Here is an 18,360-nt window from a genome sequence, read left to right on the forward strand (position 1 = left end):
CTTTAAATGTGCAGCTTTACACAGCAGAAATTAAGATTGCTCTTGTGCTGGAAGGAGAAAATGCCTAGAAGCTTGTTTTAGGTGTGATCTGATAACTACTGGATCCTTAAGGGTAACTCAAAACACTTTGTATATATAAAAATCTTTTTTTTTTTTTTTTTTTTGGTCCATATTTAGCCAAGCTGAGAGTTCTGGATGATTAAGAAAAGTATTCACATTCCTTTATGATTTATTTATTGGGGATTTGTCATACACAGAGCAAGATGTATTAAGCTGGGTTTTCAAATTGTTTTCAACAAATAAAAATCTGTACAGTGTGGCATGCATTTGAATTCAGCTCCTCCTGCATCACTAGGCTGTAGAGCCACCTTTCGCAGCAATGCAGCTGCAATCATATTTGCCATCTTTGTATATCTAGACTGACTTTAATGCCAGTTTTTCTTTTGTAAAATAAACCAATTTCAAAACTTGCCATAATTTCTTAATAGGTTGTTGTTCTGGACTTTGACTAGGTCATGCTAACTCGTACACTGATGCAAACCATTTCAGTTCTGGCAGTAGCTTTAGGTTATTTGACGTGTTTTTCTCGTGGGATTACCTGTCTTTACCTCCATGTACCGTCCCATCTCTGACCAACTCGTACTCTGATGAAAAGCATTCCCATAGAATATTGCTGCCACAGCTGTTTGTTTCGTGAGGGGACTGTGTGTTCAGGGTCATATGTAGGCCTGTCATGTAGGCCCCAAAAACTCAATTTTGACCTAATCAGACCTGAGCACCTGCTTCCGCCTGCTGGAAATTGAAAACTAGTCCCTTAATGGTCTGGTTTCAGCAATCACTTTTTCTCTGGTCATTCTCTCCGTTACACATGCAGTCCTGTCATTAGTAGGCCTGTGCTGTGTATCTTTGCAGCTTCCACTGAGTTGCCAAGGACCTCTTGGCTGCTTCTCTTCAACGTTCTCTTAGTTTAGTTTAGGTAGGACCGTAGGTTTACTGTTACGCCATACATCTTTCCATTTTCAGACAGCGGATTAAACCGTCTTATTTCAGGAGCTCATGTTATAACCTAACCCTGCTTTTAACATCTCTACGTTAACCATGACATATCTGCTCTCATCCTCGACCTTCATGATTCTATTTCTTCACAGAAAAACTGGATTCCTACAGAGATTAAATCACAAACAGGTGGAGTCTAATTAGGCAACTTCAAAGGGAATTGTTTCCAGGGGACTTCATTATGGGGTTTCAGAGTACAGGGGTATGAAAGTGGCTGGAAAGTGGCATGTTGAATTGGCATGGATGCAGGTGCTGAAGTGTCTCTGACTGGCCAAGCTCCCGGAGTGCACAGTTGGAGCAGGTGTATGTAAGCCCTAGGCAACAAGACGGGCCTTTCACTGCCCAACATGGATGGATGGGTTCACTTTTAGCCCTTGTGTGGATGCGAGGAGGATAGGGTAGGAGCAAAGCCACCCACCTGTAGTTCTGTAATCCCTAACCGGGAGTCGCACAGAAAAGGTTTTAAAAGAAACGGCATACATAAATGAAGTTGTACTCGAGGAGGAAAAACTGATTTTTCTTGGCTGCGAGATGAAACTAAGCTGCCCACATGAAGCGGCTGGGGCATGGAGCCCAGACATGACGTAGGTGTAAAGATGCAGCGTCTCGCTGAGTCAATCTTCATTCAGATACAGTCGGCCTGTTGGCTTCAGATAAACTTCTCTCTATCAGAGAAAAGCAGTTCAGCATTGCGAGTCTATCAGTGCTGCCAAGGCTGTCCTGTGAGGTTTACTGCATTTTTTTTCTGCCCCTGTGTTTTGGCTGTTTTTGGCATGTAGTGAGACGCAGTGGTATGAAAGCAAAGTTCAGCCAAATTTCAAATTCCTGGAAAACTTACATTCCCTTAATGCATGTAGGTTGTTAAATCAGTGCAGGGGGCGAAAAATCCAGGAAGGGCTTTTAAATATGTTCATCAAGTTGTATTGAAAAGAAGTGTTGGGTACTGATGGATTGATGCAAATCATGTCAATGCTCAGGAAAGCTTCATTGGAACCTGCAAGGTGCAGAGCATCGGCGGTTTTTTAGAGGTAGGTAACGTCTCATTAACTTTTCTGATATTTTGAAGATCCTTCATTCAGCCTGGAGGTTTTAATTCTGTTTTAAAATGTCGAACACTTGTGATCCTTACCAAGAGCTTTGAATCTAGATTGAAAACTTGAATCTAGATTGTCTAAATACTTTCTAACATTGATAATTATGTCACCAAAGACCAAGGTGACCTATTATGCTTCCTTGAACAGGTTAGGATAGGTCTGTGGTCTGTACAAAACATGTTGCTTACATTTTTGCACAAAATTATTCTTGGATGGTGAGACTTTAGTCTGCTCACTTCTGAATGAACTGTTTTAGGGCCTCTTTACATTTTAAATCCAACTGAGCTGCTACTCGCCCCATCCCTCAACTCAACATTTATACTTGCACGTAAAAATGTCTGCAAACAGATGCAGAATTATACATCCATGTGTCTTTGAAAAGCAGAAGTGGAGCTTGCTGCACAAGACTGTAGCGAGTGGTTTCTGGATGGTAGATCAGCTACAAAGCACTTGTCTTTCCATTCCAGTAGTCATTGTACACAATGCAGCAGTAAAACCACCTAACCAAATTTGCTGAAGCTCAGCTTGGGTTGCTAGGTGACGGGCTACTAGCTAAGGGCGCAGTTCCTGTCATTGGTCTTTGAAACGGCTCATTTTCCAGACGCCAAAAAACATGAACTTATTGCCAAAAAATGTCTACATGTTTTTGTTAGAAGCAGTTGAGAGCCAAATGGAAGTATAAAAATGGACAAAAAATTAATTTTGCATAATATATTCCCTTTAATACTAGTTATAAAGACTAACCACTCTGACTGAATCATTTCTAATAATTTAACATTGAAACTGAGAGGTTTTATTGTTTCGATACACACCGAAATACCAAACAAGATGTTTTATCAACACTGGTGCAGTGGGTGGAGTTACCTGCTCCTGTGGGTATGATTTACATGCATGACCTTGTTTTGAACCCCGCAGTGGAAACACACACAGGAAATGGTTATGATGAATAACGTTTTCAGTCAATAAGACACGGAGGAAATGTTAAAATGAGAAGACCTTGTTGTATCTATGTTAGTCTCTTACTTTGATGCAAGAAAGGAAGTACTGAGTTGTCCTTTGAAGACTGTACGTTGGACTGGTGGTCCAAATTGACATTGTGCCCTCTGGGAGTTGTGTTCATGATTAAACATCAAGTTACAAACAATTGAAATATTTCCCAGCCTATTTGCTGACACACCTGGCAGAGTCAGAACCCCACAAGCAGCAATACTGCTCTAAAAATAAATCATGATCATACAGCGGAAGTCGGTAGTGCAGCTGTACTATATCCATGCTACTATACTGGGAAACAGTAACTGTACTCAGTCATATTCTCAAATGTATATGCATGTCCACTAATGCTCTCATGGAATTGAACAGAAAAAGCAGCAATCTCAGTCGTATATTACCGTTATTGGGGTTAAAAACGGAATTGATCTTTAAAATAAGTCATAATCTTTTAGGCATGCGTTTCCCCCCCAAGAATATTGAAAATTACAATATTTGCTCATTCCAGGACTGAATCTGTGATGGGTTTGATTTGATTTTTCAAATATATTCTTAAATGGTGACTCTGCAACTATGTCACCTAATCACGTTGAGGCGCCATGATGGATGTCGTCGGAAGTGAAGGACAGAAGTATTGAACAGAGCATACAGCCATGGTTCCACATGTTCAAATCAAGCTGGTTTATCTCTCTGCATCCTAAATCCATTTTTACAGTGAAATTAAGTAAAAGCGATATTGGTCTTTTTTATGACGAGCTTTACAGAACTTAACATGCACATACTTTGTTTTGACATCTGTCATTGCGGCGCGGGTTACTTTCTGAAGAACGTGATGTCGCATGCAAAGAGCCAATTGTTCTCTGAAATCAAAGATGGTGTAATACTCATGAGCTGGCTAGTTTTCTGGATCCAGAAAAGAAACATTCACTGGTTTAAATCAGAAATTGTTTTAGCTGTGGATCCATATAAGGGAATGATGTTTTCCAAGTACCAGGAGAAGTCCTTAATAAGACACATTCTTTAGCATATATGACAAACTGAGCTGGCAGTCTGATAAGCAGATTTATTTGCCCTTATAACAGGAAATTGTTTTCTTTAATGGCTGCCAGCCCAATCCACAAGTTTCATCTGACTCTGCAGGAGAACGTGGACTCAAACACACAGAAAACCCTGTGATTTGTTTTCTTGGCGGTCAGAAACTTGTCTGCTGAGGAGATCTTCACAGATGTCTCCTTTAGGACATTTCTTCATGTCTTCCTGGTCCTGCAGGAAGTGGAACTCTGTAGCTACACAACTTCAGTCTCCTTCACACTGTCCTGCAGAGAGCTGTCCTGTTAGAAACGGCATGTGAACTGCCACTGGGAGGGGGAGGGGGGGGGATGAGAGCCCGACTTTTAGCATATGGGTGTGTGCCTTTGACCAGCTGCGGCCCTCTGCCCCCAGCAACAGCAGCCTGGTGCACCAAACAGCCTTGAGCTTCCAAGCTTTTCCTAATGGGCTCTTAGGAGACGTCATCATCCCACTGGGCTCATCTAGACCGCAGAACGCTATTATTAATGGAGCGGAGGATGCTTCACTGAGAAGCAAGCAGCTCATGTTGACGGACTCCGAAGCGTTTGCAGCTGAATATCCTTAGAGTGACGGATGGTTTATTTCACATCCTGAAATCATGGCAAACTTGGTCTGTCTGTGTGAACGTGTGAGTACACTGGGAAAATGACTATGTAGGAAGAATATTTTGAGTGCCTTGATTAGCTCACCAGGCAAAATTTAAAAACTTCTGTCAATTTTCCAAATCCGAGACCACACACAATAAAAAAAAAAAAAAAAAAAAACCTTAGTTTATAACATGTTTAGCTGTACATTGTGAGATGTCGAACCACACGGCAGGAGCAACACACCACATCCAAACAAGCCGATTTCACGCACCAACGTTCAGATGTCGGACTGTAAAATTTCGCAAAACCTCACGAGGCCAAACATGAGTTCAGAGTAAACAAACATGGCCGACTGGGAAGAAGTAATGGCAATAGTTTGTAAGCCGTATTTGACAGAGGAAAAAGTAACGCGAGATCACTCTTAACAAACCACACGCACAACAGCAGGAATATCTTTTTAAGAGCGATCCTGGTTGTTGGAAGGGAGAAATCGGGACAAAAATCTGCATAATAATCTCGCGATGTTAACTAGGCATAGTTAATCCCAGCTGATGTATCGTCGTTGTGATTGTAAATGATGGCGTCGCAATCATGTGGTTTCCCTACACCTTGAACCGCTGTCATTGATAACCAAGATGCCTGTACCACCTGGGTTAAAACCATATTCGGACCCAAGACGCTTTTATTCATTTATGTTGCTGTGTCTGACTTCTGGCCGGCTACAGTGTGCCGTATCCTGTTTTGACGAGAAGTCAATGTTTGTGTGCTGGGTTTTACTTTGTGGAGATTATTTTTGGCTGCGAGTGTGATCAACCGTGTCGGCATCGCTGGTATGTTTTCGCTGAAATGAATGCGCATTTGTGGGCAGTGGAATCTCTTTTTAGGCCAGCGGTTCTCAGACTTTTGAAGCAGGCCATGCCCTCCTTCTTAGAGCAATAAAATAAACAGCAGCAGTAAACGGCATAAGATCAGTCGCAGGTTTCGGGAAGGAATTTTTGGCTCGGGAACTGCCAAGTTCAGCTCTCAGGAGCCGGTGTCTTGCATGTGTTGGACGTACCCCTGATTCAACACTCCTGGATCAAATGAATGGTTCCTTTTGAAGCCTCTGCAGAATCTGATGACGCAGCGAGGAGCAGCTGGTAAACGCCTAAAACATGCAGGGTACGGGGCTCTTGAAGACTGGAGTCGGCCACCCCGATTTTGAACCGTGCACTGAGTGTGGTGTACAGTCAAAGTTCACAAATATTTTTTTTATGTTAATTATTTCACTACAGTTAAGGCTCTATGTTGACTAGGAACAGGCTGGCCACCAGATTAAAGGTTTTAAATGGGTTTTAAAAGGGGGATATTTAAGAAGCTAGTGCTTAAAGAGACAGAGGCCCAATTTCAAGCCGTCAAATTTCTTATCTATTCATATACACCTTTTTTTCTAACTACTTAAGGTAACGGAGGTACTTGATAGCGCTATAAAGTGGCAGTATGTGGCTGGAAAATGCATAATATTGCCCCTTGAAAAGTTAGTTTTAAAAGTCCGTCTTATGTCGGAAAGTGTTTTCTTCTACTGTACAGATACCGTTGCAGTACTGCCCCTCCCAAACCTGTTTCTACACACAGCTGGTTTGAAAGAAACTTGTGTACTTTCCCCTTTCTTTAAAAAAAAAAAAAAAAAAAAAATCTTAAACCACAGACGGTCGAGGTAATGATGATGAAACCCATCACTTTTACAAAGGTGGCTCCGTTTTAAAGCTACGTTTGGCAGGTCACGAGTGGAAGAGATCGACGTGAAATGTGACGGGGTTCGGTCTCAGCTGCCGCCTGTCAGGCTTGACTGAGCAAACGCTTCAGCAGAATGGGGGTTGGAGGGGCTAGTGAGGGGCAGGGGCGATTTTCAGCAGGCAGGAAATGGGCAGTGCAGGGTGTGCTAAGACAGGAAGCCTGACTGAGTGCTTGTACCCTCCTTCCACCCCCACCTTCAGCACCTCCACCCCTCTGGGACTTCGCCACAGTGACCATGCCTCAGCATTACAGTGCTGCTGCATTCACACATCGCCTCATGTTTCCTGTTTTCCTTCCTCCTAGCCTCCCTTTACTAGTCACTTGTCACCCTGCACAGTCCAGCAGCTGGTCAGCTCGCGCCGAGAGCTTTCCCCTTGGCAGTGCAGCACCTGAAGGAGAAACTGGACTTTACAGAAGCTCCCACCTGGGTTTGGTCATTTTACAAAATCATCAGTAAGAATGGAGCACGTCTGCAAGATGGCAACGTAGGATTTCCGCATTACTGTTGAATATTTTGATGATGGCGATCACGATTAACCCTCTTGTTCCTCTTTTTTTTCCCCCCCTCTGAACCAATCCCTGTAAGCTTTAAAAAAAACACATCTTGCTTTGGTTTCAAGAGGAAAGAAGGTCCCTTTATCTGGTCAAATATACTGCATGGCACTTGAAATATTGTGAATATTGCATCCTAGCAGAAGTCCTTGATCATAGTATTGAAGTGCCTGCAAGGATCACATGGGGTTAAATCCATAAAATGCTTCACATATTCATTTAGTCTCAGTTCTGTGTGTGATGGAGGGAGTACAGAGGACCGTCTGACCCTACAAATTCAGATTTCTCAGAAGAGCACTTCAATCAGATGAAGCATGTTGCAGATGCACTAGACAAAAAACCCTTCAAATCACAATTTTATGGCCAGGAAAATATCATTTAGTTCATCCTTGTGTGTTATGTGTGATGCTGTCGTCAAGCAAGAGCCCGTGTTGTACGGTAGCATCTGTTGCAGAGTGACACAACTATGCTTCTGCTGGTCTGACGACCTTCAGAAAAAAAAACACTTAGTATTTTCACTAAAGTTTAAAGCATACATTTATAACCTGTTTTGTTGCTGTGTATTTACGGGAGATGCAATAATTACGCTGACTGTTGCTAAAATAAGATGCCGAATATTGCCTTTATAATAATGCAACTTGTGGCATTTACTTTTGTTTTATACAAAAAAATTAAGCCACAATATAGCTTGAAAATTAAAGATCTCAAGTGCTTGTGTTGCCACCCTGCTGCTCAGGGTATATTAGGAAGGTGCTTTGTTTTTGTATTAATTACTACAAATGGCTATTTGCCAGAATAGCAGAGATGCTGCTTTTACATGAATGTAGTGTCGATAGAAGAACGATTTACAGGAAGTCAGAAACGCAAACAAATATAGATGCTTAAAACTCGTCTAAACATAGTGAATATCAAATTAGTTGTGCTTTGTAATGGCATAACCAAAGAAATATAATTTGTTTATAAAGATCCATAATCAAACTATATTAAAATTGGTAGGGTTAGGTACATACAAAGTATGTAAAAGGGGAAATTAGGACGCATCGGCTTAATGAGGGATTTTTGTACGGGGCTTAATAGAACATGGACATCATGTGGTGATATAGTTTCATCTTCCTCCACTGCTGTATGTCTTTGTTTTCATTGGCAAATCATCCCAATTATCTGTTCATATGAGCCTGTGTGTCTTTAGTTCAGTGGGTGATTGTTACTCTAGGATAAAGCATTATGAGTGGTCATTACAAATAGAAAAACAATATATAAGCTCAGTCCCTGTACCTTAAAATGGAAATGGCAATTCTGCTCTGAATAATACACAATGTACTTAATAGGAACTGTTGAATAGCTGCAGTGTCTATTATTAGTGCTGAACTCTTTACTGAGCTTTTTGCTCCACCTTCTTTCTGATAATCAGAGTTCTGTATTTAAGATGTCACTTCCCTTCAACAGTACATTGTCAGGGTTTCTCTGGAGGCCTCCCACACCTGCTTATGACTTTCAGCGAAAATGTGTCTGTTTTGTGCTTCCTTTTTTCAATTTTATCTATGAAGTATCTCATTAACAATAGATTGTGACTCAGCTGTGTCCAGAAATGAACTAGAGCAAAGCATGGTGTACTTCTTATGGTGAAAAAAAGTATTTTTCCCTTTATATATTTCCTTTTTTTTTTTTTTTTTTTTTTTTTTGTAACACTTCAGATCATCAAACTATGGTTAATATCAGACCTGTGTACATTTTCCATGTGAAGATTTCAGTTGGGGGAAGAAAAGCTGTCCAAGCCAACTCTGAAAAAATAATTGTCCCCTATAATAACTGGGCCACCCTTGGTGACACCAACTGCCATCAAACGATTGCAACTTCCTACATAACTTTGAATTGTTTTACTTTAGGGACATGTAGAGCATGAATGGCTTATTTGAGATGTTCTGTGAGGACTTGTCACTGTCCTGTTGCATAACTAAGTGCACCTCTCAATGACTTAAAAAAACCAAAAGCAAGGTTTTGGAGTGGACTAAAACCCAACTGAGGTTTTTTTTTTTTTTTTTGTCATTTATAGGTACTCTTGGTGGTATGTTTCATTTTGTACCTAAACATCCTGTCGCAATCTGACAGCTGGACATTCTCCATCTTACCTCAAGTCATTCAGGTCCTGAATGACTTGAGGTCAAAACTATATTTTGACCTCAAAATATAGTTTTGAGGTCAAAACTATATTTTGTATTTTCTTAGGCCGTCTTTGTTTGATAATAAAACAGTCATTTAAGAAATGTCAAACTATGGAAACACTTTTTTTTTCTTTTCCTGGACTGTGTTGGACTATTTTGGAAAAATCAGAGTTGCACAAAGGAATGCTTTTGTGAATACACAAGAGGCATCATCCCCAACAGCAAAGCAGCGGATGGGGACGCGAGTCAACAAGTGAAGGCTGTTTCATTTTGCAGGCAGGAGACGCTTCCTCTTTTCTCCGAGCGCGGGCCCTTTGGTGGACACGGTCAGGCTGCCATCAGCATATCAATGCAGGCCCTTTTTTTTCTTATCCAACAGAAGGCTTGGGCAAACTTAACATGCTTTCAGCACTGTATCAATAACACTTTGTTGCAGAACTAAAAGATGTTTCTAGATACTGAGGCAACCAGGCTTTCTGTGCTCGGCTGGTGAAGAATCGATTGAGAACGGGTTATGATTGCAGACATAAATAAGAGAGCATAAAGTTCAAAGACCTCATTCCTGAGGATGTGATGATGTAAATTGAGGTATTACCTACTCGCAGGTCCTACAAATCTCGCCTCTGGTTTTATTTTGTGTCACTGAATCAAGTGGGCTGGTCTGAGTTGCTGCACCTCTGGTAGCTTAGAGGCCATTGATGCCGGGCGGTCGGCTTGGCCAACGCCAGGAGTCTCGGGCAGCTGCTGCTCCCATTCAACCCGAACGTAGCACAAAGTCTCACTGTGGGCTGATTGGCTCATCCTGGTGTGGGAACGATTTGCACTAGTGTTTGCTCAATCGTCCTTTGATTTGTTTGGTGTGTGGGTAAAGGAAAGAACAAAGGGGGGAAATGTAAATCTATTGAGGCAGCGTCAAAAAATTGTAAGCGCAGACGTTTATGTTCGATTGTGAGCCGTTTGAATGCAAAGAGTTCAGGCTCAGTATTATTGTACCCATATGTTACAGTGGCTATTGTACAAGTGAAATACGGTCCCTCTTAAGAGGAAATTACACAAAACTCACTTCCCTTGTTGAGACTGCAAAGGAAATGTGAAAATGGTTTGGACTCAATGACGCATCTTGAGGCCAGTGTGAACCAGCAATGCTTGTTGTGCTCTGTTGATTTTCTTAAGATGATTGAAACGCCCTCAATCTGCGACATTCTAAATTAAATCTTAAATAATGTCGTCAGCATTGTCTTATTTCTTTTGTCTTCATGAGTTCGTGTAGCAAGAACGAAGGCAGCCTCCGTGTAACCAGGCTGCATCGCAGCCCATCTTCAGCGTTCATTGGACAAAATGAGTTACAAACCTTGGTTGCTGCAAAACGACAGTGTTTGCGCTGAAGTGCAGCCTTGTAGCAGGAAGGTAGTTCTTTTAAAAAATAAAAAAACATCAGCATTCTATCTCAGGACAACACAGATAGGGCTGAAACGATTCCTCGAATGATTCGAGTACCTCGATTACTAAAATTCCTCGAGGAAAATTTACCTGCCTCGAAGCTTCGTTAATTTATGTTTTATTAGTTAGCGCACCGTGTTCCGGACGGGACTTCATTTGCGTTGCGCGGAGCTCTCACTTCCGCCTCTGAGTTGTTGACAAAAGCTAAGTCTCAGCGGCATAAAGTCCAATCTTCAAGATTGGCCCGTGGGGATTTTATTGATTGATGATAATGCCCGACTTTTTATCGTTTTTGGGGAACCAATAAGCATCCTTAAAATGACTGGGGGATGCCTGGAGTACGGCAGCATTTCTCCTCCGGGGCTGCTGGTTGAAAGCGAACGGCGGGAAGAGCGCTGAGGTGAGCGGATAGCCTGAACAGGGCGGGCGGCTGAGTAGCTGATGCTTCCCGTGTAAATGTAGCTTTACCGACGAACCGCACAATAAATTTCATATCCCGGTCTGAAGAAACGGGTGGCGGAGCGCATCGTACATGGCTGGTAGATGAGTTTCTGAGTGTGACCAGTGAAGGTGTCGTAAATATCCCGTATTGCTTCCCCCCGTGTTCGTCCCCCGGTCTAACGGTTCGTCAGTCCGCTGGTCTATTTCCTCCCCTCCACCCCATCTTACTTCCGTTCATTCGCCCTCTCCTCCCACTCCAGGCGGCATTTCCCGTATTTTCAAACCCAAAGCGTGACAGGTTAGGTGGCAAGGTGAGTTTAACTAATCTATTAAACTCACTGAAGATGAATACATAAACTAAAAGCTGGATTGTAGACATTTTTTATAAGCACATTTGTGAGCCTGCCTCTTTGTTATTAAATTCAATATAATTTCAGATTTTTCTATAACTTTTCTTCTGGTTAACTTAGAAAGTGAGCTATTATTGTTACAGGTTAGTTTTCTAAACTACAAAAAAGCAACTGTTAGGGATGCTCAAATATGAAAAATTGGACTGACATTGATATCTGATAGTAACACCGGTATTATGCCAGATTTACCAATATTTCATTTTACTTTTTTTTTTATCCGATTACTCGATTAATCGTAAGAATAATCGATAGATTACTCGATTACTAAAATATTCGTTTACAACAGCCCTAAACACAGACGCACGGTACAAACAATATGGACTGTAGAGACGGACGGAGATGTACGCAAGACAAGCTGCTTGTCTCTGGGATGGCTTCATTGAAAGATTTTGTGCAACCAAACAATAAGTGCTTGTTTTGATAAAGCAGATGGCCTAATTTAACTCGGTGTGACTGGCCTCTGTGGTTTGGATCAGAGGAAACACTGTGGAGGTTTCTTTACTGCTTCACTTCTTCTGCACGCCCCGAACAGGACAGTGATGACACTGCTGCACTTTAGAGTCTGAACACCAAGCAGTTTTTCTGGTCAATGTATGGACTGAAGCCCAATCGGTGCGGATGGTCTGAAGTTCAGAGCCGGGTAGGGGTGAGCAGCAGCCTGGTTCCTCCTATCCTCGTGCTGCATCTTCACCAATGAATCACGCCTGCTACTTAATCTGAATTTCACTTCAATTAGATTTGCCTGAATGTGTGTTAATCCGTCATGGGGTGTGTGTGTGAAAGATGTAGCCTGTAGATGGTTTGTCAGGACAGTAGCCTTTTGTGATGTAGGTAGAAACTTTCTTTTTCCCTCTGATATTTTCCTGGGTTTTGTTTGACTGATTTGAGACTCTGAGCAGCCAGCGCTTCCACAGTGTTCCCTCTTTGCTTCATCTCTGCCCTTCCCGTTCCTCCCCTTCTCTCCCTCCAGTGACTTCCAGCTCATATACTGGAAGAGGAGGAGCAGACTCTGTGGGAAGCGAGGTTATGAAACAAGATCTAACATTCTGCTGACCCGAACTGATCGCAGCACCCTTCCGGTGACAGTGACAGGACAGGATATATGTTTGGCTTTGTTCAGCGGACACTAGAGTTTCAATCTGTTTGGTGATATGACTCGACTCTGACTGAAAGACCGGTTGAGTGGTCTGGGTTTTTTTTTTTCCTCTCTCAATTATAAAGTAAAATGTCAACCAGATGCTCTTGAAATACAGTTTATCTGAAAGCCTTCAGCAACAGTCCAAACTCTGATGCAGTACAGGCATATTATAACTTGTCAAACATTTCTGGTTTTGAGATTAACACTTTATTTGATGGGGTGTGCATAAGACTGACATGATACTGATAACGTCTTTCATGAACATAAAGGAGTCTTTATGAATCTCACTGTCATGAAGTATCATTTGGTAAATAATGACACTTTTAATGCAAAGTTGCTCTTAAAGTTGCATAAGAAAGTTCGTTAGAAGGGCCAACTTTGCATGATTTTGTAAATGACATTTTAATGCAAAGTTGGCATTTTTAATGGACTTTCAAGGCAACTTTTAGAGCAGCTTTGCATTAAAAGTGCCATTACTTACCAAATGATACTTCATGACAACTCAGACGTTCATAAAGACTCCTTCATGTTATGTCATGTTTATGACGGAGTCATGTCAGTCTTATGCACATCCTGTCAAATAAAGCATTTCCTATTAATTTCATCATGCATCTTTTTTGATTCTGATTTTGCTTGTTTTATAACATGCATAAGATAATCTTAACACGTTCTGCAAGTTTTTTGATAAAGGTCACATTCAAAAGCAAACTAGAGAATTACAAGATCATCCCTTTATCTATTGAATTATGTCCTTTGCCTCTTTCTGATATTTTTAGGACTGAAAAAAGTGCCATGTTGTCGCAAAACATTTGTAACTATTGGATGAATTGGGTGGGAGGTGGTGTAACAACCCTACATTATTTTAATATTTGACCTTTGGATAAATGGAGCCAATAGAGAAATGATTGGTCAATTTCAGTCTGCGGCAGATTGATTACATCGCTCTTAATGAATCTGTGTTCGTCTGTCTCAATGTCTGACACAGACTACAGATTAGCATCAGTCGTAACCGTTTGTTTGCCAGAGTTGAGTAGAAACCTGAAGTTTCCTCTGCCAGAAGAGGCGAATAAGGTCTTAATTTGAATCCGAGACTTCAGCTTGAGACCTGGCTAGTGTTTTCTTGTAGATTCCACAGTGGAGAGTGATGACACACTGAGATATTCCCCTGCTCATCCACACGCGGTTCATTGTCGGTGCCATCCCATTAAGTCTATCTGCTCACAAGTCAGCTGTGTTTCCTCAAGAGTGGCCCCGAGGAAATGTGGCCGCCAGCAACTCTAATCCGTTTGTTTTCTTCTGTCAAATCATGTAATTCACAAACTTGTAGATTAGAAGTCGCGTTACGTCTCCACGATTTAATCTAGAGGCCGTTTCTGCGTGGCTAGGTAAATTAGGAGAAATCTGACGGCGCGGTTTTCTTTCGTCTGTGAAGCTACTCCAAATCAGCGAGAGGCTCAGGCTTCAGAGCTGCTGCCTTGAATACTAACTGCAGAAAATGGGTCAATCAGCCTCTTCTGGAAAATCTCTGCTGCCTTCCTATTCCCAAAGCATTACTAAAGACTTTTTTTTTTTTTGAAAGCACTCTTTTAGTAGTGGAAAGATGTCAACTTTTCACTGAAATACTGGAGTAAAAATCTGTCGGCTGATTTCCTTTTCTCTTCCTCCTTTTGCAGGCTGTCAGCATCAACAAGGCTATCAACACACAGGAGGTCGCCGTCAAAGAGAAGCATGCCAGGAATATCCTCACATTGTGTTGGTGTGTGAAGGATATGTCTGAAGAGAAGAGCTGCGTTTATTTCTACATGTGTGCAGAGGGTTACATTAGTGCAAAACGACAAACTGTGTAACCCCTTCTAGTTCATGTGGTTTTGTTGCGCAGCTGATATAAAAAACAGCATGCTGCACTTTTTTCTTTTCTTTTTTTTATTCTGATCTCTCTTGGGGCATGTTAAAATAGTCTAATACAGACTATACAAACAGTTGTATATGGGTTGTTTTTTTTTGTGTTTTTTTTAAGATTCTTGTGATTTAATTCAGTTTATTCAGCTCCAATTTCCATCTCAAGGCAGTTTATGAGATGAACCAGTTATAGAGAAACCTTTTGCAAATTCAGCTCAGATCAATCTGGGTTATTCAGTAGAATCAAATCCTGCAGTCAGAAACGCAGAAAATTAAATTCCAGTTACTTTTAGGGCCACGATGAATGAATGATTGATTATTCTATTGACTTTTTCTAATGATTAATCAATTAATGGGGTAAAATAATTGGCACACTCTGCAACTGTAATCAAAGTTAATTGCAGCAAAAATATCCTGTCACTCGGTGTCCAAGAAAGCAGCTCTAAGCTAAGAATGTCTTCTCGATGGCTATTGGTCAATTATTGAATCTGTCTAGGAGAAAAGCTCTTTAAAACTAAAGTGAATCAAGACTATCTGGGGGAAAAAAAACAAAAAAGAAGCACATAAAGTTAATTATTGCAAATTCAAGCACTTAAACACAGCATTGCTTTGCTAGGTGTACCTTCTTTTCATCTCTGAAAAGAAGGTACGCCTGGCCCAGAATAGCCAAACTGTTTTAATGTTTGACCTGTCAACAAGGTTTATACACCTCATTTATCTGATCAGAATCCCACTGTTGTGAACAAAACAAACAAAAAGTCCACTTATAATCTTCAACTCCCTTCGGAGCAAGAGAAGTGAGAAAATATCAAAATCAAATGTAATGTGAAATATGAGTGGTCCTTGACTGCTGCTCCCACCGTGCATCTTGGGGACCCACCACGAGAAGGGCGCCCACACTTTCTGGGCGGCCGTCAACCGGCTGCCTCTCTCCAGCAACGCCGTGCTCTGCTGGAAGTTCTGCCACGTCTTCCACAAGCTGCTGCGGGACGGACACCCCAACGTAAGAGCAGAGGACACGCGAACGTCGGGGAAGAACGTCCGTGGTTTCTGCATGTGTTGGAAATCTGTTTGTGCTTCCACCTGCAGGTGATAAAGGACTCCATGAGGAACAAGGCAGATCTGGCGGATATGAGCAGGATGTGGGTAAGCAACTACGCCGAGGTGATTATGTCATGCAAAGATCTACGGCAAGCCGTCACACGTTGGGGGAACTTGGCCTCAAGCCCTTCGGGATTTAATCGTCTGCTGAATTTCTGTTTGATCTTTAAAACACAGGTGGTTACATCCATGAAGTACAGGAGACTAATCGTTCACTCAAGTAGCTGAAATCTCCCTTTATCGAGTCTTTAATTCAGCTTTTAACTTGTCATTCTGTTAAGAATTTAATCTGCAGTTACCTGGAGCATAGGTAATAACACTGAAAATAATTAATGTTGTGGTAATAAGCTACAGCACAGTTTTCTTTGTAAAATTTTAGTTGCATATTATTTTGGTAAACAGTTTTCAATCCCTTTAACCATGAAATAATGTATTTTTTCTGTTCTCTTAAGCAGAACAGCTAAAATGCTGAGGCTCACTTCATTTCATCTAGACTTGGCTGTTATCTGTACATTTTGTAAAAGAAAGAAAACGGCAAAAAATGAATTTACCTAAAAATGCTTCAGACACCATCTAAAATTATATATTTAGATTCCAGCTGCTCAAAGTGGGAACTGAAACTTTTCTTTCTTTCAGTACAAAAACAATGGCCAAATTTACATATTTCTATTAATAAAAGGTTAGTTTGCCTCAGTAGGTTTTTGTTCCTGCGGTTTAAAACATTTGATTTTAAACTAGATGGGTTTTCCCATCCGACAAACTAAGAAACATAGATTGAAATTATTTCAACAGGATGAAATAACATAAATAGTAATTTATTGGATGGTGCTACAGATTATTGATGTAATGCTTCCACTCCTTTGAACATGTTTGCTTTTGTTTTAAATGTATTTTATGTGTATATAGATTTGTTTCATTCAATGAAGTCAAACTAACACACACACACACACACACACACACACACACATTCATTCAAGCCTTTCTCCAGATGTTTTAAGTTATAGCCTTCAATGTATTCTTTCAGGCTTTTATATGATGGACTAACACACATTGCTGCATAATTATCAGCTGAAAGGGAATGACATTACAATAATTTCTTCAAAACTATCAATCCAGTTCTGACCTACCTATCCAGTGCAAACAGCCGTTTCTTAGTCATATAATTATTAACTGCAGTCCATTTGATGTAATTCATCATTAAGCTGTTCTGTGAAAACCTCTACGGGTTTTATTGGGAGAACATTAGTGAACAAACGGCATCAGGATACCAAGGAGAGAACGTTTTGACTGCAGTTTAATCTGTTATCTGAAAAAAAAAAAGCTAAGCTACCCAGTCGAATCCAAATGAAAATCTGCAAGACTTGACGACGCTCTTTATTCCTTCTGAGCTTGAGCATTTTTCCCCCAAAAAAGAACTGGCAGAAAATTGCAAGAATTCTCTTGATGCGCAAACAGACATGGACCAAAAATACTTGGGCTGTTATTGCAAGAAGGCACACAGTTGGAGTCTGACTTTAATGTTTAACCAGTCAGTTTCGCACAGTTTCATAGTCGACATTCCCAGCAAAGTTTTCGATTGAAAGTCAGTCATGTTGACGAGAGCAGATCACTGTTAAATGTTAGTCTGCAGCCATCAGCAGTGTGAGAGACGGTTGTGGACAAGAACTGTGTGATTATGATCGTCGGAGCACCCAAGTATTGTGGTTAATGCGCTGACATTTACAGACGCTCCGGGGGAGAGCTTCTTCAGCAGTCGAGCCTTCAGAGCTCGTTAAACATTATTGGAGGAGCGCACTTCATGTAGATGGCATTCTTTAATTTCAATAGCGTTTGCATTGTCCATTTAAGTCGTTCGCCACAACATCTCGGGTTAGTAGTTTATTGGGTTAGCTTGTTTGAAGTGAAATCTTATTTCTATGAGAGGCCCCATGGGCCAAAACTTACAAACTCTCTTGCATTCACTGTCAAACTCTCTTACAGAGTTTGATTGCAATGGAAGTTAACTTAAAATTTCAGTTTCTGATTGGACCCCAGGCAGGCTTTTCAAAATAAAAGCACACCTCCGGTTTATGTTTGATTCATGTTTCTCTCCTCCGGCTTTAAAAATGTAAAACTTTGTGTTAATTGATTTGCTAAAGGAAATCATGTATCTGAAAATAAATTAAAACATATGTGGGAAAAAAATTCTGTAAACCACATATGTGCTACCTCAATCAAAATTGCTGACATTTGATATGCAAAAAAATCTTTCAGATTACATAAACAATACCTTACCAGGTACTTCTCTCACTTCAGGATGACACAGGGACACCTATAAGACCAATTTTAACTGAGGTTGCACATGTGTGCTTTACAGGATTTTTTTTGCCCACACAATATTTTTTTTTTTCAGATACATAATGTCGTTTTGCAAATTAACACAAAACTTTAGCCTGTTATGGCCGCCGGAGAGAAACTTGACATGTGAATCAAATATAAACCGGAGATGCGCTTTTATTTTGGAGAGAGAGCACCATAACTTGTGCTGTCGGGCACATTAAAATCGAGTGCAGCTGGCTTTACTGCCATTTCCGAAGAGATGGCTAGCTTTATCCCACTGATAGATGGGGTTTCCGATGCTGGCTGTCAGCTTCTAAACACTTCTGA

At 41.0% G+C, this 18,360-nt stretch overlaps 1 protein-coding gene across 2 annotated transcripts in view; it reads left to right on the forward strand.

The window, feature by feature from the left end:
• The window catches only part of hip1 (huntingtin interacting protein 1), a 51,962-nt gene that overhangs the window by 12,838 nt on the left and 20,764 nt on the right, over nt 1-18,360 (forward strand). For both annotated transcript variants that reach the window (XM_015009608.2, XM_015009612.2), the window contains exons 2-4: nt 14,388-14,451; nt 15,474-15,616; nt 15,703-15,759. In XM_015009608.2, the coding sequence (XP_014865094.2) occupies nt 14,388-14,451; nt 15,474-15,616; nt 15,703-15,759 (264 nt within the window). The remainder of the gene's footprint in view (nt 1-14,387; nt 14,452-15,473; nt 15,617-15,702; nt 15,760-18,360) is intronic.

This window comes from Poecilia mexicana, unplaced genomic scaffold (assembly GCF_051168715.1).
Source record: "Poecilia mexicana isolate PSO_F unplaced genomic scaffold, ASM5116871v1 scaffold_13, whole genome shotgun sequence".
Taxonomy (NCBI): domain Eukaryota; kingdom Metazoa; phylum Chordata; class Actinopteri; order Cyprinodontiformes; family Poeciliidae; genus Poecilia; species Poecilia mexicana.